The sequence below is a fragment of the Thyridium curvatum genome (assembly GCF_004353045.1).
Source record: "Thyridium curvatum strain D216 chromosome Unknown NODE_29_length_410198_cov_82.451705, whole genome shotgun sequence".
NCBI classification, from domain to species: domain Eukaryota; kingdom Fungi; phylum Ascomycota; class Sordariomycetes; order Thyridiales; family Thyridiaceae; genus Thyridium; species Thyridium curvatum.
In genome coordinates this window covers 242795-268485 of record NW_022156784.1, presented here as the reverse complement: position 1 = coordinate 268485, position 25691 = coordinate 242795, and the positions used below count along the sequence as shown (strand labels likewise).

General features: G+C 54.7%; 7 protein-coding genes across 7 annotated transcripts; 4 read left to right on the top strand and 3 right to left on the bottom strand.

Moving 5' to 3' along the window:
* Positions 1-278: 278 nt before the first annotated feature.
* Positions 279-5468, top strand: E0L32_005550 (uncharacterized protein; the record flags this gene model as incomplete). Its single annotated transcript, XM_031140084.1, has 4 exons — positions 279-558; positions 635-1299; positions 2688-2820; positions 2896-5468. 4 exons carry the CDS (start codon positions 279-281, stop codon positions 5466-5468), a joined length of 3651 nt encoding a protein of 1216 aa, XP_030996065.1.
* Positions 5469-6916: 1448 nt separating this feature from the next.
* Positions 6917-8176, top strand: E0L32_005549 (uncharacterized protein; the record flags this gene model as incomplete). Its single annotated transcript, XM_031140083.1, has 3 exons — positions 6917-6974; positions 7042-7319; positions 7418-8176. 3 exons carry the CDS (start codon positions 6917-6919, stop codon positions 8174-8176), a joined length of 1095 nt encoding a protein of 364 aa, XP_030996064.1.
* Positions 8177-8807: 631 nt separating this feature from the next.
* On the bottom strand, positions 8808-11478 carry E0L32_005548 (uncharacterized protein; the record flags this gene model as incomplete). The annotated part of the gene is made up of 3 exons (XM_031140082.1): positions 8808-10828; positions 10889-11076; positions 11132-11478. The coding sequence occupies 3 exons, from the start codon at positions 11476-11478 to the stop codon at positions 8808-8810; spliced, it is 2556 nt and encodes an 851-aa protein (XP_030996063.1).
* Positions 11479-12135: 657 nt separating this feature from the next.
* E0L32_005547 (uncharacterized protein) lies at positions 12136-12815 on the top strand (the record flags this gene model as incomplete). Its single annotated transcript, XM_031140081.1, has 2 exons — positions 12136-12305; positions 12515-12815. 2 exons carry the CDS (start codon positions 12136-12138, stop codon positions 12813-12815), a joined length of 471 nt encoding a protein of 156 aa, XP_030996062.1.
* Positions 12816-13288: 473 nt separating this feature from the next.
* E0L32_005546 (uncharacterized protein) lies at positions 13289-14239 on the bottom strand (the record flags this gene model as incomplete). The annotated part of the gene is made up of 1 exon (XM_031140079.1): positions 13289-14239. One exon carries the CDS (start codon positions 14237-14239, stop codon positions 13289-13291), a length of 951 nt encoding a protein of 316 aa, XP_030996061.1.
* Positions 14240-15671: 1432 nt separating this feature from the next.
* Positions 15672-17351, top strand: E0L32_005545 (uncharacterized protein; the record flags this gene model as incomplete). Its single annotated transcript, XM_031140078.1, has 1 exon — positions 15672-17351. The coding sequence occupies one exon, from the start codon at positions 15672-15674 to the stop codon at positions 17349-17351; it is 1680 nt and encodes a 559-aa protein (XP_030996060.1).
* A 1108-nt stretch (positions 17352-18459) lies between these two features.
* E0L32_005544 (uncharacterized protein) lies at positions 18460-21273 on the bottom strand (the record flags this gene model as incomplete). Its single annotated transcript, XM_031140077.1, has 4 exons — positions 18460-19443; positions 19504-20096; positions 20222-21043; positions 21117-21273. 4 exons carry the CDS (start codon positions 21271-21273, stop codon positions 18460-18462), a joined length of 2556 nt encoding a protein of 851 aa, XP_030996059.1.
* Positions 21274-25691: the final 4418 nt, after the last annotated feature.

The window sequence follows — 25691 nt, the reverse complement described above, 5'->3', positions numbered from 1 at the left end:
GACGCAACCTGGAGCCAACAGTTCGGCTCTCAACCGCTTCCAAAACTTCAAAGACACGTCTTTCTCCTCCTTTCTTCTCATTTCGCACAAGCAAGGACACTCCAGTCTTCTGTTGAGTGCGGCCCAGTCTGTTGATTCTCGGCGCTGGTCGAGTCTTTAGCACGCCTGGGTTCTTTTGGGAGGAGAAAAAGAGGTCGCTCTGAAGAAGCTCTCGCTTCAAGTCAGGGCCTTCCTATGAGTGTTTGTTCACCCCAGGGCGTCGCCTAAGCATTTCGAAAATGTCTTCCAAGTCTTTCTACGTCCAGCAGCTGAAGGCGCTGCACACTCGATATGGCATCACAAAGGGAGCGATCACTCTGTTGAAGGCGCTTGACCAATACCACATGGGTTCGATGGATGCGGCTGAGCTTGGTAGGATGGTCAGGCTGTCTTCAGGCACGAGAAAGGCGTTGACGGATACCATTACCAAATGTGCGACTGCGATGGAAAAGAAGCCCGAGGAGGTCAAGGATTGTGTTGCTCTCATCAAAAACTGCACAGAGATATTGGGCATTGCAGGTGTGTACATGGTCACGAGTTCCCAACCCTTGGGAGAATGCTACCCCCGACTGACTGACGCGCCCCTCTTGGACAGATGTACCTCCCCCGATCGAGAGCCTCTCCTTCATGAAGTTTCCCCAAGAGATCCGGCAGATCATCTACAAGCACTACTTGCGTGGAAGCGTTACACCAAAATCAGTACTTGTCCCCAGGCACAAGAAAGGCAGCTGCTTCTGTCCTAAGTCCGAGAGCGCAGCTTTCTTCCTTCAGAACAACAGCACTTTCCTGAGCTTGGCACGCACCTCAAAGACAGTCAAGGAGGAGTTTCTGAGTTACTTTTACTCACAACAAACAATCCACTTCGTGTGCGTGTGCGAGATGCAGTTGTACCTCAACTCCAACCTCGTTCTGAAGCAGATGCTTCAGTCTGTCCAAGTCCACTGGCGAGGCCAGGATGCCAACAAGGCTTTCAAGACTCTGGCTGACTGCCCGAACCTGGAGCACCTCACTGTGGTCATCTCGAAGTCGACCACAATGTACTTGACCGAGCGTCAGGAAATGATGAACCGGTACTTTGGCTCTCAAACGCGGCCACCCCGCCTTTCCGACGCGAACGGCATAGATGAGCTGCTAGAGCTCCGGGGCCTTCAGTCGGTCAAAGTTGCACACATCAGCAGCAAAGCCGGTTGCCCGAGGACTCACGAGGATAAGGCGCATCTCCATGCCCTTTTGGCATCAAAGGCTCTTCTCCCACGGCAGGTAAGCAATACACTGGCTTCTTCTTGAAAAGGGACAGCGACAAAACTGAAAATTCGCATGATAGGAATGAGGAGGCGACAAAATTCCTGGTAGCGATCTATGACCTTGCTGGGAGGTCTGGTCGCGCCAACGGCAAGAAATAGATGGTGATAAAGCCATACCAGCCGCGATGTTGCTTGTATTTACAATAGTCAGTTGCATTACCTTTGCGTTATGGGTGGAATACTCTCAAGGACATCTCTTGCACAAGGCCGCGGCCGCCACTTGGCGGAGCTTGCCTTTCCTTGTAGCTACATGGTTGGAAGTAATGGGTACGAAGGGTGAGCTCCAGCTCAATAAGGGAGAAGTTGAGTAGGCAACGATGGCCGAGTGGCCAATATGATAGCGCACGAGATGGGTGGCTCCAAAGCAAAGAGCCAAATCGAATGGCGTTGAGCTTGCTAGCAGTTCGCAATTCAGAGACTTGTTCCAAGAGATGTCACAACAGATAAATTACGAATGCCTCCATGCGAGAAGTAAGAAGGATCCGTACTCAAAAAACATTGCGAGGTTGTTCTCGTCTAATGCGCACGCCCTCGTCGAGGAGAGCAGGCATCCGCAAACTCAAGACCAGCCGTGGGAGCAATCAGCTGGCCGAGATATGGCAGAAGACGGCAGTGTATACGATGTTTGGAGGTATGACAGAGTCTTCAGACGCAATATGGGCACCTACCAAGATATCCTACCGAGACTCTCCGCTGGGAGATCAATTACGACCAGGCGGACTCCTCAACGGTGCCAGCGAGCATGGCCGTTCACGTAAGCCTCGCTACTTGACATAGAAGTGCGGAAACAACGGCAACCCCGGTGGTCGAAGGTGTCTGCGGAAAGGCAAGAGTAAGGTTGCAGCTCGGAGATGGTAGGATTGAGGTTGAAGTAAAATTTGACAGAATTGGAGGTCCGTTCACATTGAGGACGCGCTTTAGTGGGACCGGCAGGGGTTCCCCGGCTTGATTGGCGCTCAGGTCAACGCTGGAGTAGCTGGCATCCAGCGATTCCCTGATAAACCTTCATCGACGGCCGGTCTTGCCAAGGCGCCATGTTCGCTCTGGTTCAATAAAGCCTAATACGTACTCGAAATGTCCCCTTTGAAACAGGCAGGGATTGGGGAGGACGCGGGCGATAGTGCGCTTCTGGCAATAAGAGAAGGTTCAGCTGTCGCGTGCCCTCGCTCTCGTCCACCTTCTCCTGCACCACCCTCTGCCTGCATGCATCATCTCTTGGCCATCAGCCAGACACAGCTGTGCTTGCTTTGCTCCTCGAGCCATTCCCGGACTCGTTAATCTGTGAGCCTTTGCAGGTCATGCATACCAACTGCAGATAACCCCATCATTACGTCCATATCGCAGACACCGATGTTTCACATCCGAAAATGGCTACGGGAATATCTTTTGAGGGCCAGCTCTAACCTGGCTGGACAAGCACCTCAGCTTTGCCTGGCTCTTGTCATTGTTGCTATCGGCTTGCAGTATCTCTTCATCAGTGAGTCTTGTGCACACATATCTCAACACCATAGTGATCAGGATACTAGAATAGCTAACCCAACATTGAACACAGGACGCCTTGACCCGGACAGGTGCAACTCTCTACTCAACCATGGCAGCTGGCCTCCCAACGATACGTTGGCTGAGACCCGCCGCGAGTTCGAGAGGTGGGAGCCTGCTGGCTGTCGCATGCATGAGTACTCTCGCGACGAGTTTCGCGACTGCCTCGGCGGCCGAAGGCTCGTCTTTGCTGGGGATTCGGTCACGCGGCAGGTCTTCTGGGCTGCCGTACGGCGCCTGGACCATGTCAAGGCCGATGAGTTGATCATGGAGACCTTTGTCTCTGAGAACCCGCAACACGACATTTCGTTGGAGGTCGAGAGTGTCAAGTTGCAGTTCCTCTGGGACCCATGGCTAAATTCATCGATACTCCTCGAAGAGCTTTCGCGATTCCAGAGCAAAGATCTTCCGATCCTCTCTTCCGATGGCACCGAAGCCTCTGCCGGCTCTGCCGCCTTGCTTCTTATGGGCGCACCTGGCCTGTGGTCTGCGCGCAACGGCGGTGAGGACTATTTTCCCGTCTTCAAGCGATCGATTGATGGCGTGACACCGTATCTAAGAAATGCGGTTTCCTCTTCTCACGGCAGAAAACTATCGTATAACGATATATCAAATCAAGTCTTGCTGGCACCAGTGCACATCCCAGCGTACAACAAACTCTCGAGCAGCAGGAAACACAGCTTAAGTCCGGAGAAGATTCAAACCATGAACCGGTATCTAGACCACTTACCGTCGGTTGCAAGATCCCACCTCGCCATGGTCTATAATGAGATGACTCGGCATGCGCAAAATGCTTATATGGAGAACGGCATTCACATGCACGAGGGGTTCACTGAACGCTGGATTGATGCCGCTCTCAATGTTCGATGCAATGCCGGACTTGTCTGGCATGGCCAGCTTAATCAGATTACTTGTTGCGCAGGATACCCCTCGCTCCTTGGCGGACAGGCCATTTTGGCTCTCCTCGGTGTGATTATTTTTTCAGTTGCCGTCTCAGCGACAGGGATATCTACCTCGCTCTCTCTTCGATTCCAGTCACCGCTGGCCCTCAAGCTGCGCGCGCTCCTGACTATTGTCTTGGTTGCCGCATATTGCTTCCTAGCCGACAGAACGCAACTTTTTGCAAAAGCCGAAAAGCATTATGCTCACGGGACACTACTCGGCCTCCTAGCCCTGGGCCATCTTCTCGCTGCCCTGTCGGTTCAGTCAGCGTTCACCGAGAATGAAGAGACGAACCGAATCACCACGGACAATCCACGACAGTCAGTTCGCCTCTTGCCACAGCATATTGCTAATGAATGGCAGGGCTGGATGCACATAACTCTCTTACTACTGCGGTTCCAAAACACGAATGAAGTGCTGTGGGCCTATGCGTTAACTCGTCTGTGCATATCGTCCTTTGTCTTCATAACGGCTTACAATCATGCGAGGTACTTCATTGAAACAGACGACCTCTCATTTGGCCGATTCTGTGTCGTTATATTCCGTCTCAACGCACTTAGCTGTCTTCTGGGTCTAGTCATGGCGGTCAGCTGGACCACGTACCACCTCACCTACTTGCTCTCATTCTGGTTTGTCCTCACATATGTTGGCTTCCGAATCTTGAGGCGTGCAAATCAAACCCCTCGTTTTCTGCACTCGAAGCTCTTCCTTGTGGCTCTAGCGACTCTGTACCTGGCCCACGACCCACGATTCATGACTTATATTGGCCATGCTCTGCAGAAGATGGCTCCTATCGTTTATGACCAGGAACTCATCAGGAAGCAGCTCGCTCTTGACACGTTTCCAGGACTGGCTGGTCTATGGGCTGCGTGCTATGCACAGGGATCAACAATCTCAGAGTCGACAGTAAATGGACATGCGAGATATCCTCCCCAAGCATCATCAGGCGAGAAACGGTCGCTAATGGATCAGCCACTGAATCACGTCGGACCAACATTGCCTTGGCAGAACATTCTACGCATCTTCTCTGCTCTGTCTCTTGTGGTTTTCCTATGGAGCTATATTCGGCCAGAGTGCAATACTCGAGAGGATTACGATAGACTTCACCTCCGTTTTGCAGCACCCGTCGTCTTATCATTTGCTGTCCTGAGAACCTCGCACCGGACTTTGCGACACGTCTATTTTGCGGTTCCAGCATTTCTGGGACGTTTCGCCGTCGAAAGTTACGTGTTGCATCGCCACATCCTGCTCTCTGGCGATGGCACCGGCCTCCTGAGGATCGGGCTCTGGACTGAGAGCGAGGGCATTGTCTCTGCTCTTGGCTGGCGTCTTGAGACCGTAGTTTTGACCATTCTTCTCCTTTGGGCTAGTCATAAAGCTCACTGTGGATTGAGAGATTGTGCAAGCTGGCTATTTGGCGATGGGCTAGATGCTGGTCTCACGCCTGGCGGCATCGAGATGGACCAGCTCGAGAGTGGTACTCGCAACAGCGGACATCAGGTCAGGCCCTGCGGTGCATCATCGACCAATAAATTACCGCGCGAGAGCAGCAGCCGATGGTGGCGACAAAGCTATCCATTCGCCAACGCATTGGCTCTGGTTGCGTTGCTCTGGCTGTTTAATTATGCAAATCAGGAGGCTTAAGTGGAATAGACCTTGTAGGAATATCACACCCTTTGATACAATGCTGTTGAGGAAGTACTCTTGGGCAAGACTCCTTCTCCTGCTCGCCCTCTTTGGATTTGTTCCAGAGTGGTGATATTCCTCGCCGCTTCGACCCGACTTCAGACGATGATGAAGACCCTGGCCGTCAGTTCGGCCTTATCATTTCTGAGCATCTTACGCCTGGAGCACCATCTACGCGCCCGCTTTTACCGGAAAGGGACAGTCCTCTCGACGATGCACATATGATCTCCAATGATCGCACGAGCAGAGATCACCGGGCTGGGCAGAAATGTCAGCAGGGTAGTCGCTACCGAGTATTCAGACCCCTTAGAAGACGGCAGAGTGCTACGGTGTTATTCGCAATGGAGTTGCGACCCAGGGAACCGCCCGTGCCAAAAGTTTTGAGGCAAAACAGAGTGCGTCTTGGAAGCGACAGGGATGGTTGGGACAACAGGCCATCCCAAGCTTTGCGCTCCATACCTGATTGGCTGGACCGTGACGACGGGCACCCTGCGCCCGGACTCTTTGACACATGGGTGCCCCCATGTCGTTTGACATCTGACAAGCCCTCTTGCCCTGCGAGGCTAGCCTCGATATCTACTTGTAAGTGCATCCCCCCTTTGTTTTGAAAGAAAGTCTTTCGCCGAACCAGCTGGGGGTGGAGGGAACTTTGGCACACAGGGCATGCGTCCCATCAAGGCTGTGCAAGGTTCTGTGCAAGGTTGGCAGCTACCTTATCCCATCTGGAATGCTGGCAGTAGGTAAGCATACTCGCTAGACTCGGGTCTTTTCGAGAGCCAAGTCTCGCGCGCACCCCCCCTAACCTGATATGGCCCTCGCTTGCTTCCATTCCCGCGGGACTTACCCAATGCCTTCTTCTCTCTCGTTTGTTTGACATGCGGAGTACAGACCAGAGGGGTGGCGCCGCCCTCGTGGCCCCTGACCTGGTCTTGGCAAGCAATGCTGGCAAGGCTGGACAGGAGCGGGATGTTAACAGCCGGTATCGTGAAACTGCATCAAGTCGATGCGCAGAAACCCCCTCGAGGAGAACCAAACTCCTCAAGCCGCGGGAGGTACTTTATGCCCACGATGAGCATCCTCGCGCATCAATGATCTTCTTATGTTGCTCCATGTATGATCACTGAGGATCGTCGTCTCGACTTGCTTCGTTTCTTGTTCTCTTAATCTTGTTCGTCGTTCTCTTATACGCGCCCAAGCGGCTGCTCAAATTCCTTCTTTTCACGGTTTGATACCGAGTTGCTGGCTTGCTCAACTTTCGCTTCACACTCCTTTGATAGGAACATTCTTTTTATTATTATCATTCTTAGTACTCTTGCGTATACTCGGTTTCTGTACCTCGTCAATCCTTCTGGAAGCATACCGAGATAATATCACGTCTCACGGAAAAAAACAAAAAGAAAAACAAGATGCACTTCACGCATATAATTTCCGCACTGGCGGGCTTGGCTGCCTTTGCCTCTGCAGGTAAGTCGCATGTCGAGTGCTGCTGGCATGGTGAGGGATCGAGCAGAGCTGACACGATACCCCTTAGCTCCTGCTCTCGTCGAGAAGGACGCCATGCCTGTCGAGAGAGGACTCAAGCACACAACGAGGGCGCAGAAACGCAACAATGTCATCATCCAGCAGACCGTTGCGCAGCCAAACATTGTCATCGTTAACCAGAACCTTGGCGCCATCAACAACCTTGCGCGCCTCGCGGAGCTGGAGTTTCTCGCCCTGGTGAAGTCCCAGGTCACCCTGCTCCAGACGATCGAGGCTATCAAGAACAACATCCGCATCAACACGTTCAGGTCTCGCTTCACTCAGGTGGTAAGTCAAGATTGCCCGTCCTCCAACAAACGACCGCTTCACTCGGAATGTGAGAAGAAGGAAAAGAAAGGACTCGGGCTAACACTCTCGACGTAAAGAACACGGTCATCGTCACCGTCACCAAGGTGGTCGACCTGCGCAACAGGAACGCCCAGAACAACCGCTACATGGTCAACCAGCTGCTCGCCGACAACGGCCGCCCCGACAAGGAGGTCGTCGTCATGATCAGCGCCGCCGAGGAGATGACCATCGGCCTGCCCACGCCGTCCGCCGCCGCCGACCCCGCCGCGGCCTCGGCCCAGGCCCAGGCTCAGGCTCAGGCCCAGGCCCAGGCCGCCGCCGACGCCTCCAACCAGACCGGCAGCTCGCCCCAGATCGCCGCCTTCGACCCGGCCGCGCCCTTCGGCCGGTCCAACCAGTCCGTCGTCCTGCCCTTCGGCTCCCAGGCGCCGACCCTGCCCAACCGCGCGCAGGTCTTCGCCGACCCGGCCGCCGTCATCCTGCCCGGCGCGCGCAACCTCTTCGTCGAGGACATCTCGCGCTTCAGCGCCGACTGCGCCCTCTGGGGCGCCAACGGCAACTCGCTCTTCAACCTGCAGTCGGCGCTGCTGGCCGCCGGGCAGGTCGCCAACGCGCAGCTGGCGGGGCTCGTCCTCGGCGGCGGGCTCGACGCCAACCTTGCGAACCAGCTGCTCAACGGCAAGGGGGCTGCTGCTGCTGCTGCCAACAACAACAACAATGCCAACAATGCCAACCAGGCTAGCGGCAACCAGACTTCGGCGTCTGCGCCTGCGGCGGCCTCGGCGACGTCGTCTGCGCAGCCAGCTGCTGCTTCTGTCAATCCGACAGAAGGCTGATCGTCGGAAAGAGGGGGGGGGGGGGTGCTGAATGGGTCAAGGGGTTTGATCCTGGTCCTTGGACCGCGAAGACGGTGGTTTCTTCTTCTTTAGTTCACACTGTAGGTCTATTACATTTTACCGGCAATACCATGTGTCTTTTACTTTGATCACATTTGCTATTCGTCCATCCCTGCCTTTTTGTCTCTTTTGTCCCTTGTGCCTGGTTCCCTGGCCATTCGATCCCCATTAGGACCTGGGAGGTGAAATCGTGGGTGAGGGATGATCAAGAAACATAACCAGGTTTTCCTTCGGACCCATGATGTGCAACGATGGTAGATCCAGGCTAGAACTAATTACTAGGAATAGAAGTCTGAGTGCCGTGAAGACCAGAGCGATTACCGTGGACATGACTATCCCGCAAGTGTCATTTATGCGTTTCGTGACATCACAGAACCTGCGTTTCTTTATGTTTCTGCCTCGTGTTTGATCTGTGCACATCACTCGTCTCGGACCTGAAACCATGCGGGTTAATTAGGCTCGACTAATTTGGAGGAGAAGCTGAGAGAGAAATGAGTTACAATGCACGCTCAGCAAGCAGTTGAGATTTAGGGGTTTTGTCCGTGAACGGTCTTAGTCTATCATTCGCTATCTATCTATATTGCCCAACCTGATTCCGCATCATCTGGTCCCTCAGCTGGTCTACGAACCAGTCCACCGGGCTGTCACCAGCCTCTGTGGCTGTGTCGGCGATAGTCAAGACATTCTTGACTCCCACGCCCACCGTGCTTCCAACCTCGTTGACCCCGTTGAGTGCCGCGTTGATATCCTGTTCCGATTCGAATACATTCATCTCGCTCAGAATAGTGCCCAGCTCCTGGACCCTGCCGACGGCGGGCACACTGATCTGGCGATCAAAGGAGTCAAGCATATCCAGCTGGCTGAGGGTAGAGAGCTGCGACGTCGTTGCCAAGATGAGGAGGCGGTGGCCCTTTGGAGGAGGGGCTTGCAGCAGAGTCCGTAGAGTCTGGAAGATAGTGTTGCTCAGCCTGGGACCGACCGGGTTCCACTCGATGAGTTGCTCGATGCTGTCAATGATCAAGATGCTGAGGGGAGATTTGTATGCGTCTGAAAAGGCCTTGTGTAGATGGTCTCTCCTGCCCATCTCGTCCCGGAAAGGCACTAGGCTCTGGGGCGTGACGAATTTGGTGAATGGGTAATCTGCTTTTAGGGCGATGTGTGCTGCCAGAGCCGTTTTGCCCGCCCCTGGAGGGCCGTGGATCAGGACAGACATGCGACGAAGTCGCTCACCGAGACGGACCGTCTTTGCGTAAAGCAGGCCATCATTGGTGATGTTCTTGATGTTGGGGCTAAAGTCGATAATGCCGTATGGAATAGCCTCCGACAGCTCGTCGTCAGCCACACCGTATGCCGGACGCACTTCACTTAGGGCGTTCATAAAGTCCCCGCGGTTGACCCTCATGTTCTCGACGTCATCACCCACTCCAGCGATCGTGCCAACCTTTGTGTGGCGACCGAACGCATACGAAGTGGCAGAGCGTACGAGACCGCTGATCTCTGCTCCCGAGAAGTTCTTTGTGAGCGCTGCCAGCTCGGCAATATCGACGTCTGTGTCGAGGATGCCGTTTTCAACCATTTTGGCTGTGTGGATGTTGAGAATCTGCTGTCTGCCGTTCTCGTCAGGCAGGCTGATCTCGATCTGCAACTCCAGACGTCCCGGACGTAGCAGTGCCTCGTCAATCATGTCCTTCCGGTTCGTCATTCCGATAAGAAGGATGTTGTTGAGCTGATCGACACCATCAAGCTTGGAAAGCAGCTGGTTGACGATGCTGTCCCCAACGCCAGTCCCGCCACCGGCACCGGACCCTCTTTGCTTGCAGACGGCATCTAGCTCGTCAAAGATGATGATGTGAAGACCGGACTCCTCTCCCTTGGCCTTGTACTCCTTCTCGGCTTCGGTGAAGAGTTTTCGTACGTTCTCTTCGGAAGCACCGACATACTTGTTGAGGAGCTCGGGACCGTTGACGACAATCGGTTCCCTGGCATTCAACAGCTTGCCAAGTTTCCTCGCAATCAATGTTTTACCAGTACCGGGGGGGCCGAAGAGCAAGATACCCTTACAGTGCATCACACCCAGTTTCTCGATAAGGCCTGGCGGGAAGACACGACTAGCGAAGGCGCGTCGGAAGATTGTGGCGAACTCATCATCGAGACCACCGATACCCAGACTTCGGAAGTCAAAATCAGGGGAGATGATGGCGTTTGCTGGAGGTCGCCTGCTTGATGCCTTGAGGTTGATGGGCGACTTGGCGTCTTTGAAGAAAGTGAGCTTTGTCTGGCCCTTGACGAGAATACCCCTTGCGTTTGGGGAGCTATTCGATTCCTTTGAGGACTTCTTTTCCACGCTTAGGTCCACGAGGTTTACTGTCCTCACCAGGATCGAGAGAGGGATGTTCTTGATGTCCATCAAGATCCTTTGGCCAGGAGCTAGAACCTGGTCGGCATATCTCTGGAGGAACAGCTGCTCAAGGACATCTTGGTCATACTGCTCCTCGGTGGTCTTCCGCGTCGACGCAAAACCAATTTCGAGGTCCATAGAGCCTAGGTAGGCCTGATTGCCTTGCTTGAAGGGGTCGTAGTATTCGCCCATTACTGCGAAAAGAAGTCAGATTGGCGGCCAATAGTTGGGTGCTTCTTGCATGATGAACCTACTGGTATCCCTGAGGCCAACACCACACCATGTTCGCTGGGGGTCCGAGAGGTAAATCGTCCCGTCTGGGAAGCCGGGCAAGGGTCGGGCAGTAACAACATAAGAGCCAGACATCTCTGGGCCCCGAAGCATGAGATATAGATCAGAGCCATCTCGGTTGGGGGGGAAATCGTTGGGCGACACCGCGCAACTAAAGGTAGTCAGCATCCAGCACGGCGGACAGCACAGTCTGGCGAGGAGCATACAGATTTCCATAGATGTACTCATCCAATGTGTTCTTGTCGTCGATCTTGGTCAACCGCAGCATCACCTGTTGGCCGCCCGGCGCGCTAGGCCGGTACTGCATCTGCGAAGGTGGCGGAGCATTGCCTCCACCAACAGGTCTCCGCGGACTGCTGATGCCGGGAGAGCTGTTGTAAGACGGCGGCATGTTATAGCTGCCCGGCGGCGGCATGTTATAGCTGCCCGGCGGCGGAGCGTTGTAGCTGCCCGGCGGGGGAGCGTTGGGGTTCGGGCGAGGGGGAGGGGGAGGACCGCCGGAGCCGACTCCGCCTCTCGGCCCTTTGCCGAAGAGGTTGTTGCGCATATCCATGGCTGTTCGTGACGGTCGTAAACGTGGAGTCTGTTGGTAGAAGAAAGGAGATGCAGGTCCCGAGGTTGGTTCGATAGTAGGAGGGAGGAGGGAGGATCAGAGACGGATCCTGTATGCTTAACGAGATACACTAGGCGGGCGCAGAAGCCAGCTGGCCGGTCCTTCCTGGGTCAAAGAGCGTCACGGAAAGGGTGTCTATTCTTCTGGGCAAAGGTGTCTTTTGAAACTGTCCTGATGTTGTTGGTGTTTACGTAGGCGGTCCAGGAGGCTACCAGTCCTTTGTACCTTGTAAGGCACGGCGCACTCCGTAGCTGTTACGGAGTAGGCGGGCAGTGACGCTCCCCTGTCATATTTTAGTGGAGACCCGTTTGGCCACCGTTCCTACTTGTCGCTCGGCTCATCTTAGTCATCATCCATCCAGCCTCTTTTCGGACTTTCTTCCCGCTCGGACCGCCTCAGGGCATCACGTGCACAACTCGCTGATGGCCTGTCCACGTGACGCGATTTCTGCCCTAGCGCTAAGCGAGGGCGGGCCCCAATTGACCCTCCACCAAGAATTTCACCGCAAAATTTCAATCCCCTCTGAACCTCGAACTTCCTGTCAAAGTTGACATCGCAGGCAACATCAAACCCGTCCATCGGAACAGGTTGCCCAACATGTCGCTCGTATCGGGGGAGAAGTCGAACTTCCAGTTCATCCTTCGTCTTCTCAACACCAACGTCTCCGGCAAGGAGAAGGTCGTTTACGCCCTCACCAAGATCAAGGGTGTCGGTCGCCGTTACTCCAACCTCGTCTGCAAGAAGGCCGATGTCGACCTGAACAAGCGGTATGCAATCACCCTTCTCCCCAACACACAATCTACTGGATGCAAAGCTGCGTGGTGCGAGGAGAACTGGCCTGGAGTTCCATTTCACATGGAATGGACAAGATGTCTGGGGCGGCCACGGATATGAGGAGCATGCAGGATGGACCCGGGAACAGGTCTTCGAGAACGAGCCACAGGAACAGTCGAGACTGACTTCACTCTTTCCACAGCGCCGGTGAGCTCACCTCCGAAGAGCTTGAGCGTATCGTCACCATCCTCCAGAACCCTACCCAGTACAAGATCCCCACCTGGTTCCTCAACCGACAGCGCGACATTGTCGACGGCAAGGACAGCCACATCCTGGCCAACGGTGTCGACTCGAAGCTCCGTGACGATCTCGAGCGCCTCAAGAAGATCCGCGCTCACCGTGGTCTCCGTCACTACTGGGGCCTCCGTGTCCGCGGTCAGCACACCAAGACCACCGGCCGCAGGGGCCGGACCGTCGGTGTCTCCAAGAAGAAGGGTGGTTAAAGAACGAAGGGACGAGAGGTGGATTGGACGGCTGGGTCTTCGCTGGCTTTGGTGTTTCTATCATCGTGGAAGGTCGGGCGTGATACGGCTGTTTTCATCTTTGACGGCTTTGCATGGAATGAGTGGCTCACGGTCATGAGTGGACTCGAGGCATAAAAGAAAAAATTTCCCACAATTGACGAAAATGACATCTTAATTCCTTTACGTGATGTGTGGCCATGGTCATATCGATACTTGCCTCGCCTTGGGATGTTACACCGGGATTGCTTCCACAGGTCAAACTTGAGGGTACTGGGTTCAATACCACTGGCTAGTCATTTCGGAATATGCTCTATGTAAAGAGAAACGCAAAACTTTTGCTATCGACCACAAAGGAAATTTCATCTTTTTCCAACGCCGAGCCATGCAGATGATGCGAGGAACAGGATAAATGCAAGAAATTCGTGACGAGGCATGAAAGGATGAGGCCTTGTTCAGTCCTCGTGGGTGACAGCCATGTCGAGAACCTCGACTCTTCCCTGACCTTTGGTCTCGTTGCCAACAAAGTCGGACAAGCCCTTGAAAGCACCGGGTTCTACGAAGCCCGTCACCTCCCATTCCGATCCTATTACATCCTGGTTCTCCACCTGCTCGACGTAGCTGAGGATCTTGTCCTTGACTGTCCCAGGCGCTGCCTTTTGATCATCCCCGTCGGCCTTTGCGTCTTGACCCTTGGGCGCCTTGACAGCCTGCTTTAGCACGTTTGTCGAGCATGTGATGCGCAGCCTCATGCGGGCCCTGGCCACGGGGATGGGCTGGTGGGCGATGAGGGCTCTCATGGCGTCCAGGGCCTGCGACTTGGCGCTCTTGGTGCTCGTCACGCCCGTCCACACGGCCTTGGGGGCGGGTCGGGGCTTGGCCTCGCCGGACTCGCCGGTGGCCGGGGTGCCGGCGCCGCTGCCGGCGGCGGACTTGCTCTCGGCGCCGGCGTGCTGCTGCTGCTGCTGGTGGGCCTGGGCGCTGAGCATGTCGAGGGCCTTGTCGATCATGCCGGTGGTGTAGACGCGCTTGGTGCGGGGGTCGACGAGGCGGCTGGCGACGATGCTCAGGACCTCAGCATGGACGCGCTCGGTCTGGGCGGCGCGCTCCTTCTCGCCGACCTGCTGCTCGCCCTTGTTGAGGATCTCGAGGATGATGTCGTCGACCTTGGCGTCCTTGCCGAAGGCCTTGGCGAGCTCGGCCGAGGGGGCGGTCTGGCCCTTGGAGACGTTGAGGAAGACGCTGGGGATCTGCAGGACGTTGTCGAGGTTGGTCTCGATGCCGGAGCGCCACTCGAGGACCTTGTTCTTGTAGCAGGCGATCTCGAAGCGCTTTTTGCCCTTCTTGAGGCGCACGAGCGAGACGTTGGTGAGCTTGATCTGGTTGGAGGGCTGGTTGATGACCATGGTGGGAGGCGGTGGCAGCGAGTAGTCCGCTGCAGACCGAGACTGTGTAAGTGGTGTTGCTGTGTAAGGTTGGTTCCTGGGTGTTGCCAGTGCTGTCTCCAAGTTGGATTGTTGTAAGGTATGTCGTGCGCAGCACCTACAGACCCGAGTGCCGCCTCCTGTTGTTCAGGAATAGATATGCAAAGACTTTGAGAAACACTGCAACAGAAAAGGCTCAGGTGCAGATGCCTCCAAGTTGCGCAAATGTATTTGACAGATCCAGTAAAGTAGCTAAAGCGGTATGACACAGTATGATTGATACCTTTTCACCCCACTTCGCTCTGATCATCTACTTCGTGATAAGTCTACTGCCCCACGATTGACGTTGACACCGATAATTTTTCTTTTATCAGCAGTATCTAAGGTAGTAGACAAGCACGCAAAGTTCAAGGAGCAGTATTTGGACACCTGTCTGCCAGCTGCTGCAGACACCGGATGGAGAACTTGGACTAGTTAACCAAGTGGAGAACAAGAGTCGGCATTGTGACTCAGCTAGATCCCATGACTTGACAATTGCTGGCGGGCGTGCTGCTGGCGTGCCACCGTCCCTGCATCTGTGTGTGCGCGAGCAAGGCATGCTGTACGAGCAGATCTGGCCCACTCACTCTGATAAGGATCCAGAGCAACTTACTCATGATCCCCGACCAACCTGCGGCAGATCCTACTTGGCTTCGGGGACTGATGCACAAGCTCTCAGTGCACAAAGATTGTGTAAATGCTGGAGTGGTCTATGTTCACATAGGACATCATTAGAGTAAATACCAGGACGAGTTCTGGTGGACTCAGAGCCAGGCTTTGCTTCAAAACAAAAGCCCAGGGACGATGACGTCTAGAGGTCTAGGCTGTATGTACTTGAGGAGTACCAGCGCTGATAAGAGCTAGCAGAGTCGTAAGCCCGCGTAGCGTGCGCAGATTAGGCAGGTCTAGCAGCTAGTCCGCTGTCTTTAGCGAGAAGTAGGCCACAATTGGACACCTGCGCCACCTGTTTATCTAAGGTGCGGTGGTACTCGGCAGGTACCCGCACCCGCAAACCGCACCTTGATGAGGAGGCCCCCCCAGTCTGGAGCAACCGCCGGGATCCCGTGCCTGGCTCGGGTCCACGCAAACACACGCATGCCTCGTCCTCACCCTCCTCCCACCCATCCATCTTGCTCTCCCACGTTTCATCCTCCATCTGCTGTGCAGTTTCTCAAAGCTTCTCTTCCCGCCATCAACAGCACAGAACAGCATCTTGACGGTGTTGCTCCCTATCAGGTAATTCCCATTCTCTAAATAGCATTCCTTTCCCGCCGTGGCTGTTTCCCCTCACTTGCCAGACCGATGTACTGACGTATATACCGTCTCTACTACAGCTTCCAAGCGCGTGTTCCCTTTCCAACGCAGTCACTCCAGCATGAGGATCGCAACCTCAGCGCTCCTTGCGGGCAGCGCTACCGCCCTCTTCAACCACCAGCCCGCCCAGCACGTCCTGTCAGACAGCTTTGAGGCTCTTAAGCCCATTGCCGACAAGCTCAGCGGCAATGGCGCCCTCAAGTCTCTGGAGGAGGCCATGAAGGGCATGACCTCCGAGGCCAAGGCTCTCTGGGACGAGGTCAAGCTCTTGGTTCCTGATGCCGGCGACAAGACCACCTTCTTCAGCAGCCCCAAAAAGCACACCCGCCGCCCCGACTCCCACTGGGACCATGTCGTCAAGGGTGCCGATGTCCAGAAGCTCTGGATCCAGGGTGAGGATGGCGAGAAGCACCGCAAGGTCGGCGGCCGCCTCGAGGACTACAACCTGCGCGCCAAGGCCGTTGACCCTTCCAAGCTCGGCGTGGACAAGGTCAAGCAGTACAGCGGTTATCTCGATGACGAGGCCAATGATAAGCACCTCTTCTACTGGTTCTTCGAGTCGCGAAACGACCCCAAGAACGACCCTGTGGTCCTCTGGCTGAATGGTGGCCCGGGCTGCTCTTCTTTGACCGGCCTCTTCTTCGAGCTCGGTCCCTCGTGGGTCAACGAGAAGGAGAAGCTCGACTTCAACCCTTTCGCCTGGAACAGCAATGCTTCCGTCATCTTCCTCGACCAGCCTGTCAACGTCGGCTACTCCTACTCCGGCTCTTCTGTTAGCAACACGGTGGCCGCTGGCAAGGATGTCTACGCGCTCCTGACTCTCTTCTTCACTCAGTTCCCCGAGTACGCCAAGCAGGACTTCCACATTGCTGGCGAGTCCTATGCTGGCCACTACATTCCCGTCTTCGCCTCTGAGATTCTGTCGCACAAGAACCGCAACATCAACCTCAAGTCCGTCCTCATTGGCAATGGTCTGACCGACGGTTACACTCAGTACGAGTACTACCGCCCCATGGCCTGTGGCGACGGCGGCTGGCCTGCTGTGCTTGACGAGTCCGAGTGCCAGTCCATGGACAACGCCCTCCCTCGCTGCCAGTCCATGATCAACAACTGCTACGAGTCCGGCAGCGTCTGGTCCTGCGTGCCCGCCTCCATCTACTGCAACAATGCCCTCATCGGCCCGTACCAGCGCACCGGCATGAACGTCTACGACATCCGCGGCCCCTGCAAGGACAACAGCAACCTGTGCTACCCCCAGCTGGGCTACATCTCCAAGTACCTGAACCGCAAGGACATCATGGACGCCCTCGGCGCCGAGGTCGACTCGTACGACTCGTGCAACTTTGACATCAACCGCAACTTCCTCTTCCAGGGCGACTGGATGCAGCCCTTCCACCGCCTCGTCCCCAAGCTGCTCGACCAGATCCCCGTGCTCATCTACGCCGGCGACGCCGACTACATCTGCAACTGGCTCGGCAACCAGGCCTGGACCGAGGCCCTCGAGTGGAAGGGCAAGAAGGCCTTCAACGAGGCAGAGGTCAAGGACCTGCTGCTCGCCTCCGGGTCCTCTTCCTCCGCCAGCGGCGACAAGAAGAGGAAGGAGTACGGCAAGGTGAAGGCCAGCGGCAACTTCACCTTTATGCGCATCTACGACGCCGGCCACATGGTGCCGTACGACCAGCCCGAGAACTCGCTCGACTTCTTCAACCGGTGGTTGGGCGGCGAGTTCCTCGAGGCGTGAGCGCTGGGGCTGTTGATGTGAGGGATGCATCTGCGTGTGTGTGCGTGTATCGATACAGACTGTGAATGTGCTGGAGGTCAAGACAGGTGGGATTGGTGGGGGTACATTCTGGAATCTTTTCTTGTTTTTGATTATCATTCCTTTTTCCATCTTGTCTGCATCGGCATAGGGCTCTGAGTAACCGGCCTTGTTCGTCCTTTTGGGTTTCGGAGACGCGCAGAATGGACATGCAGAGTAGTAGCGCACACAGTAACTAGAAACTCCTGTCAGTAAATTAAGAATCTCTTGACTTTTCAGACCATTGTGATGTGAGCAGCTGGACAAGTTTGGACCCTGTTTTGCCAAGACATCGACCGTTGGGTGAACACTGAGGCTTGGAACAAAGAAATGCCTTTCTCTCTTTTCTGTCAAGTCACTTCCATACCTACTATACAATGGATCCCCCGTCCGTCTCTCTCGGATGCCGCCGAACCTTCCCTCACGCCCGAAAAAAACAAAACAGAGTCCAACTCCAACCCCTTCGCCGAATGCCTTTTGAATTTGCGTTCCCGAGACGACCGTCCCTCGCAGGTCTGTCCCGCCCACCCTGGCGTCCTTTTCATTCCCCGTCCTGGAACCGAATAACGTACACATAAATACACCCGAAAAAAAAAGAACCACCTCCTGCGCCTAGTGATATGTTGGGTGGTATAGGTTGAAGAAAGAGCATAGAAAGGGGAAGGGTGAGAAGACACCCGGCCGGACCGTCCCCATTGGAGAAAATTTGTGAAAGACCCCGATGGTAATGTGAAACGCCGTATCCGATATATATATGTATAGAGGGAGTATGATCCTTCACTCGTAAACCCGCTGCAGCTACTCTTGCCGAGGGAGCTCTTGTTGAGGAATGGCACGAACCCTAGAGGAAGCTCGAAATCGGGCCCCTTGAACGGATGTGTATGTAACATGGATGATATAGGGACTTCTTCTGCGTCCCTGAGCTGCAGAATCCTTGACAGCCAAGTGTTCGCAGCGGAACTATGTGTGCGGTAGCTTAGATTTGTGTGTCGACGCCCATTGACTGCAGCATGGTGTCGTGGCACATCAACGTCGACCCTTCTCAAAACGGTCATACAGCGTCAGCAGCCGGTAGCGGTGGACTCGCGCTCTTATGCCGGCGAAAAAAATTCAACCGAAAACGACTCGACTTCTTCTTGAGTGGCTTGACGTCACTAGACTTGCCATTGGACGAGGTGGACGACATCTCGTCCTCGATGGACCGCTGAGGCTCTAGCCTCGAGTCAGAGTGGCTCTTGGACGAATCGGGTGCTGTGATGGTCGTGACAGGGATGCTGATTGGCCGCTCCATAGAGTCCCGACTGACAATACTCGTCCCCTGGGTGCTGGGCGAGAGAGGCATCTTTCCCGTTGTAGCGCTTGTGGCCTGAGACGCCCAGTCCCCTGTACATGGGACCGACGCACTACCGTCCGTCGCCTCGCTGCAGCGCTGCTTCGCTGATGCAGACTGCCTCGCCTCGTTGATGTGGAATGGGTCGCTGGCAGCGAAGTCGGCCACAGCGTCGAATTGTGTGTTGATGCCATTGACTTCCTTATAGTCTTCGTTGACAGCTGGAACGTGTGAAGGTCTGTTTGTAGGTGATGTTTGCTCCGGCGAGAACTCATTGCTGGCCTCGCACTGCTCTTTCAAAGTTGAATTCACAGGGTAAGCCACGCTTTTGATGTCTCGCTCCTTGGCTGGCGTATTGGCGACACTCGTGGACCGAGGTGAAAGTGCCCCATCCCGCTGGATGTCTCGCGCTGCATTGTCCGCGGCTTGAGCTTCAGAGACCTTCTTTTCAAACAGACCCTTGTTGATATCAAGCTCGTCAACATAACACTGCATACCAGGTAGAACATGAGCAACCCCTTGGAAAAGAGGAATTGCAAACAAGTTCATGAAGCCCAATTGGCCTTTCAGAAGCGACATGTCGTCCGTTTTGGGAGGAGCCATCAAGGATGAAGCTATCTCGAGCTCACTCTCCATAGACGCTTGCCTGGAGAACTCATCCGATAGAATGTGCATCCATTTGAGAGCTGTGTCATACTTGCGAGCCTGTCAAGAATGGTTAGCAACTTTGGTAGTCTGCGGGAGAACATTCAATCCAAGACATACCACATTACTGATATCGGCGCACTTGATCAGCAACGAGCAAGCCAATGCCTTTTGCTCCTCTATCAGGCGACCATTCCAGCCTTCAGTGCTGTTGTTCTCTTGTAGCTTGTCTTCGAGGTCTCCAAGTTTTTTCATGTAGTCAAAATGAAGACCCATATCGGTTGCCAAGATTGAACTGATCATAAGATTGCGCATCTTGGTGTCCTCAAAAGCAGCGGGCCAATGCCTCCGGAGAATCTGAGAATAGGCAGCACAGTGAAATGATTCCAGCACCGAACGGTCGTTGTACAGTTGCGCTAGGGGTGCATTGAGTACCACGAGGAAGCCGTTGTTCACGCCAGGGTGACCGACATCGTGACCGATCGCTGTGATGAGTAGCGTCAGTGCTTCAAACGGATTGAGCAAAGCCGCAATCGGCGATCTTTGATTCGTCGCTGCACCCGATCCGTTGGCAGGGAAAGGCGGTAGAGAGCCAATGCCGATCAAGAAGTTGAAGGTGGCTTGGAGAACATCAACGACATGCCGAAAGTTATGATATGGTACAAAGCTATTGTAAGCAGCCCGGCAGGCGACCAAATAAGTGGTAAGCTGATCTGCAAGTGGTTGTGTTAGTCCAAGACACGGAACAGTCGTTTGTGCATTGCGAGGGCTGGAAAAAGAAAGGAGGGGGGAAAGAGAAGGAAGACGCCAATACAATCAGTGCAGGCGGGTAACATACCTGTCGGTATCCTATACTTCTCAAGTTCCGGGATAGTGAGAGCGTGCTTGAACATCAGCAACGAAGCGACCACCAGTTCATCGTCGGAAAAGTCGTGCGCACAAAAGCTCCACTGGCTGATTGCTGCGGCAACTCTTGCCTTTCTTTCGGCCCCTATCGATACCCTGATCGTGTCGGCGCGGTCGTCGCTCTCCTCACTCAGCCGGCAGATACCCTTCATCAGACCAGAGACCATGGCTTCCCTGAGATAGGCAAACGGTTTCTCGTCTGAGACTCCCACCCAAGATCTTTTTCTACCTCTCTTAACTTCCAGCAGTTCGTGTTGTTCTCTTGCGGCATTCTTGTGGGCTCGGTAGGCGATCACCTCCAGAGCGCTCAAGCAAGGACGGTGCAGCGGGCTGACCATGATATCAACCGCACCAAAGTCAAGACAGGCCTTCACAAGTAGCCTGTCTGGTACTCCACGTTTCGGGAGCACCTGAGAACGATCCACGGATGAGGTTGAGACATCTGAGGCATATGCAGATGGGTCTGTCAAGAAGCTGACGATGGGGATGGGTACCACTAGCTTCGAAAGGTTCCTGAAATGCGCTTCTGAAACCACTTTTTGCAGTAGACGGAGACCATATTGGCCCTTTGAAGCCTCGGAATCCGGAAGAACAAGGTCTGATGAGGACGACCCTAGGCGAAGACTTGTGTTTGGTAACCGCTCGTCATGAGGTACATCGAGCAGCAATATGATTGGCCTGAGATCGGATAATGAGTCTTGCTGAAGGTCAATCAATCGAGAGACGCAAGATTCGCCTGTTGCGCACAAGTAGACTGCAATGATCAAGCCGGTCAGTATGCATCAACCAAAGTCCCTCCTCCGCCGTACTGTGAAGAAAAGCCGTACCTTCGTCAAAAGTCATGAGTAGTAGCCGAACATTTTCCTTGATAGAAGCGGTTTCCCATTCTTGAGCCTCAAGAACATCTTCCGCGGCTGACGCAACAGCCCTTTCTCGACCGACTGTGCGATCAACGTATATCACATCACACGGCGTGAAGTTCATTGTGGCTTTCCACGGCGACCAGTCTCGCGACCGGGACGCCTCTGCCACAAGGGAAAGATTTCGTCAACTCAGTGCCCGCGATAAGCCGTGGGAAATCCGCTAAACCGAATAGTCCGTCAAAAGCTGACCAAGGATCTGTTGCACCTAACGAGCGAGGACACTCTCAGTCGGCCCGCACTTGAACCAGATGCGCCGGAGACTGGATGTAATGGTGCAGCTGTGCGCCGTATCGCGTTAAGGTCGTGCCACAACGTCAATCATCAGCGTCATGAAACGATCGTGAAGACAGTGCTGCCAAGGAAGTGGCCGGGTTATCGCCTCGCTTGCGAAGAACAGAAAATCGACCACGGGACAGAGTACATGGGATTAATCGGCAATATAGTGTAGAGCGATCGATCGAAAACCGTGACAGATCTGCGGCCGGTATGTGGTAGACTGCAGAGCCGTAGAAAGCGATTAGTAACCCCATACGGTAACGAACGACCAGGTGACGTTGCGCCAGGGAAAGAAAGGAAACCGAGCGCGGCGATGCTCCCCGAATGCCCAGCTTGAGACTTTTCGGCAGCCAAGTAAAGAAGGTGGGACGCACAACAGCGAGTGCAGATGTGGATGCGGGAAGGTGTTGAACAATAAGAAGGGGCGTCAGAAATGTAGGTAGGTATACGGTAGGTGTTATGAGGATCTGGGACGAGTATGGCCAGCCACAGGACCCTGCACGGGATTGACATGGCAGACGGGAGGAGATATGCAGCGGCGGCAATGGTAGAGGAGGCAGGTAATAGAGACACCAATGTGACAGACAGACAAGACTCACCAGAACAACCCTCCTCAGCCGGCTCGGTGGTCGGTATCGACGATGTCGCAAGACGTCGCAGACCAAAAGTTCAAGGTCAGATCTCTCAATATCTCGTGTGCTATTGGCACAATTCGGCAAGGCCTTCTCTCGACTTGTCGCCTCGACGTATTTCAGGACCGCCAGAAAGAAGAAATATAACCCGGTCGCTCACGACGGCTGCCAGGCCTAGGCTGAAGGCACTGGGACGAATGGCAGAACGCAGGACCCGGCTGTCCAACAGGCGGGTAAGTAGATTTAATTTGGGCGAGGTCCTCAGCACACTCTGATGCACGAGGTTATCTCAGCACCTGTCGCTTGGTCGAAATATAAAAAAGTGTGGGTGGCAGATGGGAAGCAGCCCTCGCCGTCAATTGCTCGGCGTCGCGCGCGAAAACGGGAGAGGGGATGGTGTAATGCAACCGGGACAGGGTGGAACGTCGGGATGGCCTGGATATGTTGTGTGTCTCGAGGGACGGGAAAATCGAGGAGTGGGAGGAATCGAAGGAGAGAAGTCGCAGCTTTCGTGGCTCGGAATGAGCTGGTCGAAGAATCGCAAGGAAGGGCGAAAAAAGTGCAGAGAGCCTCGACTGATCACAGACAGATGAACAGAGGTAATTGGGCAAGTGATGTATGTGCCTGCGTCGTGGCACTGTTCGTGTCTGCGTGTACGCAAGTTGGCCGTTGAAGTCGAAGTGAATGGGCTGGACGGGACTGGATTGGTCTCCCCTGATAAGCCTCGTGGCATGAATCAGGGCCGTCGGCCGTGTATGTGTGTGTGTGCGTGTGCGTGTGTGTAAGTAGGCATTTACAGACAGCTGTGCAAGGTTCTTTTCGAGGCCAGAGTTGAGGAGGGGGGAGAGAGACACGCTCGCGAGGGTCAGCGAGAAGGATGCTGGGTTGCTGATGGGGATACCTCGTCGACAGGCTGCAGATCGCAGCAGAATGAGGTTACTCTACTCTCGACGCCCAAGTCAGGGAGTCAGAATGTGGGCTCGCCGGGATGAGTGTGATTTGTGTGCGAGGAACGGAGGTGCCCAGATGGTGGGAGGGGGGGTGGGAGAGAAAGAAGAAAAGAAGAGTACCTAGCGATTGATTGATCGGCCATCGGTGGTGACTCGCGGGTGCCAGAGTGGGGATGACTAGGGACGGGGATGTTTCTGGCGGCTTTGCTTTTGGGTCCAGAGAGGTGTTCTGTTCTGGCAAGAATGGCGCTCGCGCTCACTCAACGGGATTTACACCATTCTGCGCTCTACCGCTAACAAGTATTTTACTTCAGTGCCTACCTACATGTAGGTTGGTAGATGTTATAATGACGACCATCCGTTGATCTCTGTATTCATGCGACGGGAGTAGGTCTGTTCTACCTATATCTGCCAACCCGCAAGACTCCCCCAAGTACTCACCTACGTACCATTGTGCTCTCTGGTCGGGGGCTGTATGTACATCCATCTCATCCTCCATCGCACCGCATCTCAAGCAATCAATGAATGCAACGCCGTTAGCTAGTGGATGTGAGATTTGACGGTCGCCAGGCCAAATTTACATCGTCTCCTCCTGCCAGGGGGGGCAAGGATGGGATGGGAGGCTTGATAGGGCCAGGTTTGGTGTTTTGTCATCAAGACCTCAAGACGCCTATCATGCCTGGGTTGGTGGGTGTGTGGGTGTGAACAAATGGAACTTCGAGAAGGGCGGTTGTGGGGAGAGAAGACGAACCTAGCGTGCTGCAGCGTGCGTCGTGTGCAGGCGACAATTGTGTCCCTGCCATGCGCTAGCCAGTACGCCCTGCGGGTGGTCCTCTGTTGGTGTGTCCAGCGCTGTCCGTCAGTGGCTGGCATTGGGTCATTGGTCGTCCTTGCGTGCTCTTGCAGCAGGCACCAGAGCACACGAAGGGCGCCGAGGGTGCTCCTTTGGGCCAGTTTTGGGGGACCCCTCCTTCCCGAGGAGGGCGACGGCTTGGTACGATTGGGGGGAAAGGGGGGAGAACAATGAAGGGGGGGTGTGTGTGTGCCTCCTTGTCGGGGGTGGTTGTGCGCCACTAATTCGTCACAGTATTACGGAGCAAGGTACCTAGCGTGCGGCGTCGACAGGCTGGGCGATCCTGGCCCCGTTCCTTCCCCCCCCAAACTTCCAAGGGTTCTGGGCTTCTGGCTTCCTTCCAGAAGACCCATCGAAGCCTGCATCGAATGCGCTTTCCACACGGAGCCACCCAGAATCTACCGATGCGCAGAGAAAAAGTAAGCAATCGCCCAGACTTCCCTGTATTTCAGTGGGTACAGCGCCATCCGATATTAGAGTACCCACCAATTTGCGATTTACGTGTGTACACCCGTGGACATCCATGGATTGTACCTAAGGTATTTTACCAGGCCGCTGGGGCCATGCAGACAATTGTCGATAATTTACGCCTCAAAAGGGGACAGAAAATCAATGGAACACGCAAACAAACGAGGCAAATCACAGGAAAATCGAACACCAACCCCCCAGCTCCATCGCATAAATGAGCTTTCGAGAAACAGGTATGTGGTGTGTGCCCCAGAGTCACGGAGTGAAGCAAGCTTAGCCGGCAATGGCCCAAGATTGATGCTCGACTGCTTAACAAACGCTTTAACAAACACCGTTTGCCCGGAGTGATCAGCAACCACAAAACGGCCAGCGGCGACGTCTCATCCATTGCAACCCCATGGTTTTTACTCGCCGAGCTATATCCGTTCAATAAGAGCTCTGTTAATCCGCGGCAACCAAAGATACTGGCGCGCACGTCAGACATGATCCTCGTTGAAAGGCGTTTTGCAATTGCCGTTGCGTTATCGTTCGCATCTCCAACTGGAACACGGACACGCGAGGGACTACAGAAGCCTACTTCCCATGGCCAGGACCACTGAGAAGTAGAGAAGGTGGCTTATCTCCCAGGCACCGGCGCCATGCCTGGACCGACCTGTCACCTTCCGCGCGTCTCCATTGCGACGCCGCCCGGCCCCGTCCCCGTCTCCGGCGACACCAATCTAGGCGCCAACAGAAAAGCTTGACCTGACACATTCCCGCAGTCCCGACCAGATGGAGCGCGACTCTTTAGCTCGCTCGCCCTGCCCTATTCCCGTTGTGATCTGTTGTCTGTTGGTCTGACCTTGAGGATTCTGGCGGCACGAAGGGATCCAGGGCGTGCATGTGCGCGTTCAGGCCACCTTCCGGAAACACGCAGGGGTGCAAGATCGCCCTTCTCCCTGCAGCCTCACCCAGAAAACGAATAGGCTTTCGAAACAGCCAGAGGTGCCATATTCTCATCTTTCCCATCCGCTCGCCATCCCCCCCCCCCTTCCTTCCTTCTCCCCAAGTCTTGGCTTGGAATAGCGCAGTCCGGAAGCGGCGGCGGCGACTGGAGCCTCCTGTAGATTGGTGTGGTGTGTGACCCTTTACGCTATTCCCGCCCGACCCCAGACTACCTCCAAGAACGATCACCGAGACTTCTGGACAGGCTTGGTAACGATGGTGGCGTGGCGAAAAGAGAGGGGATGGAAACAAGCAAAAACGCTGGTGGAGCCATAACTAACTACTTCGTAGAACATTTGCAGCTCAAGGTCCGGCT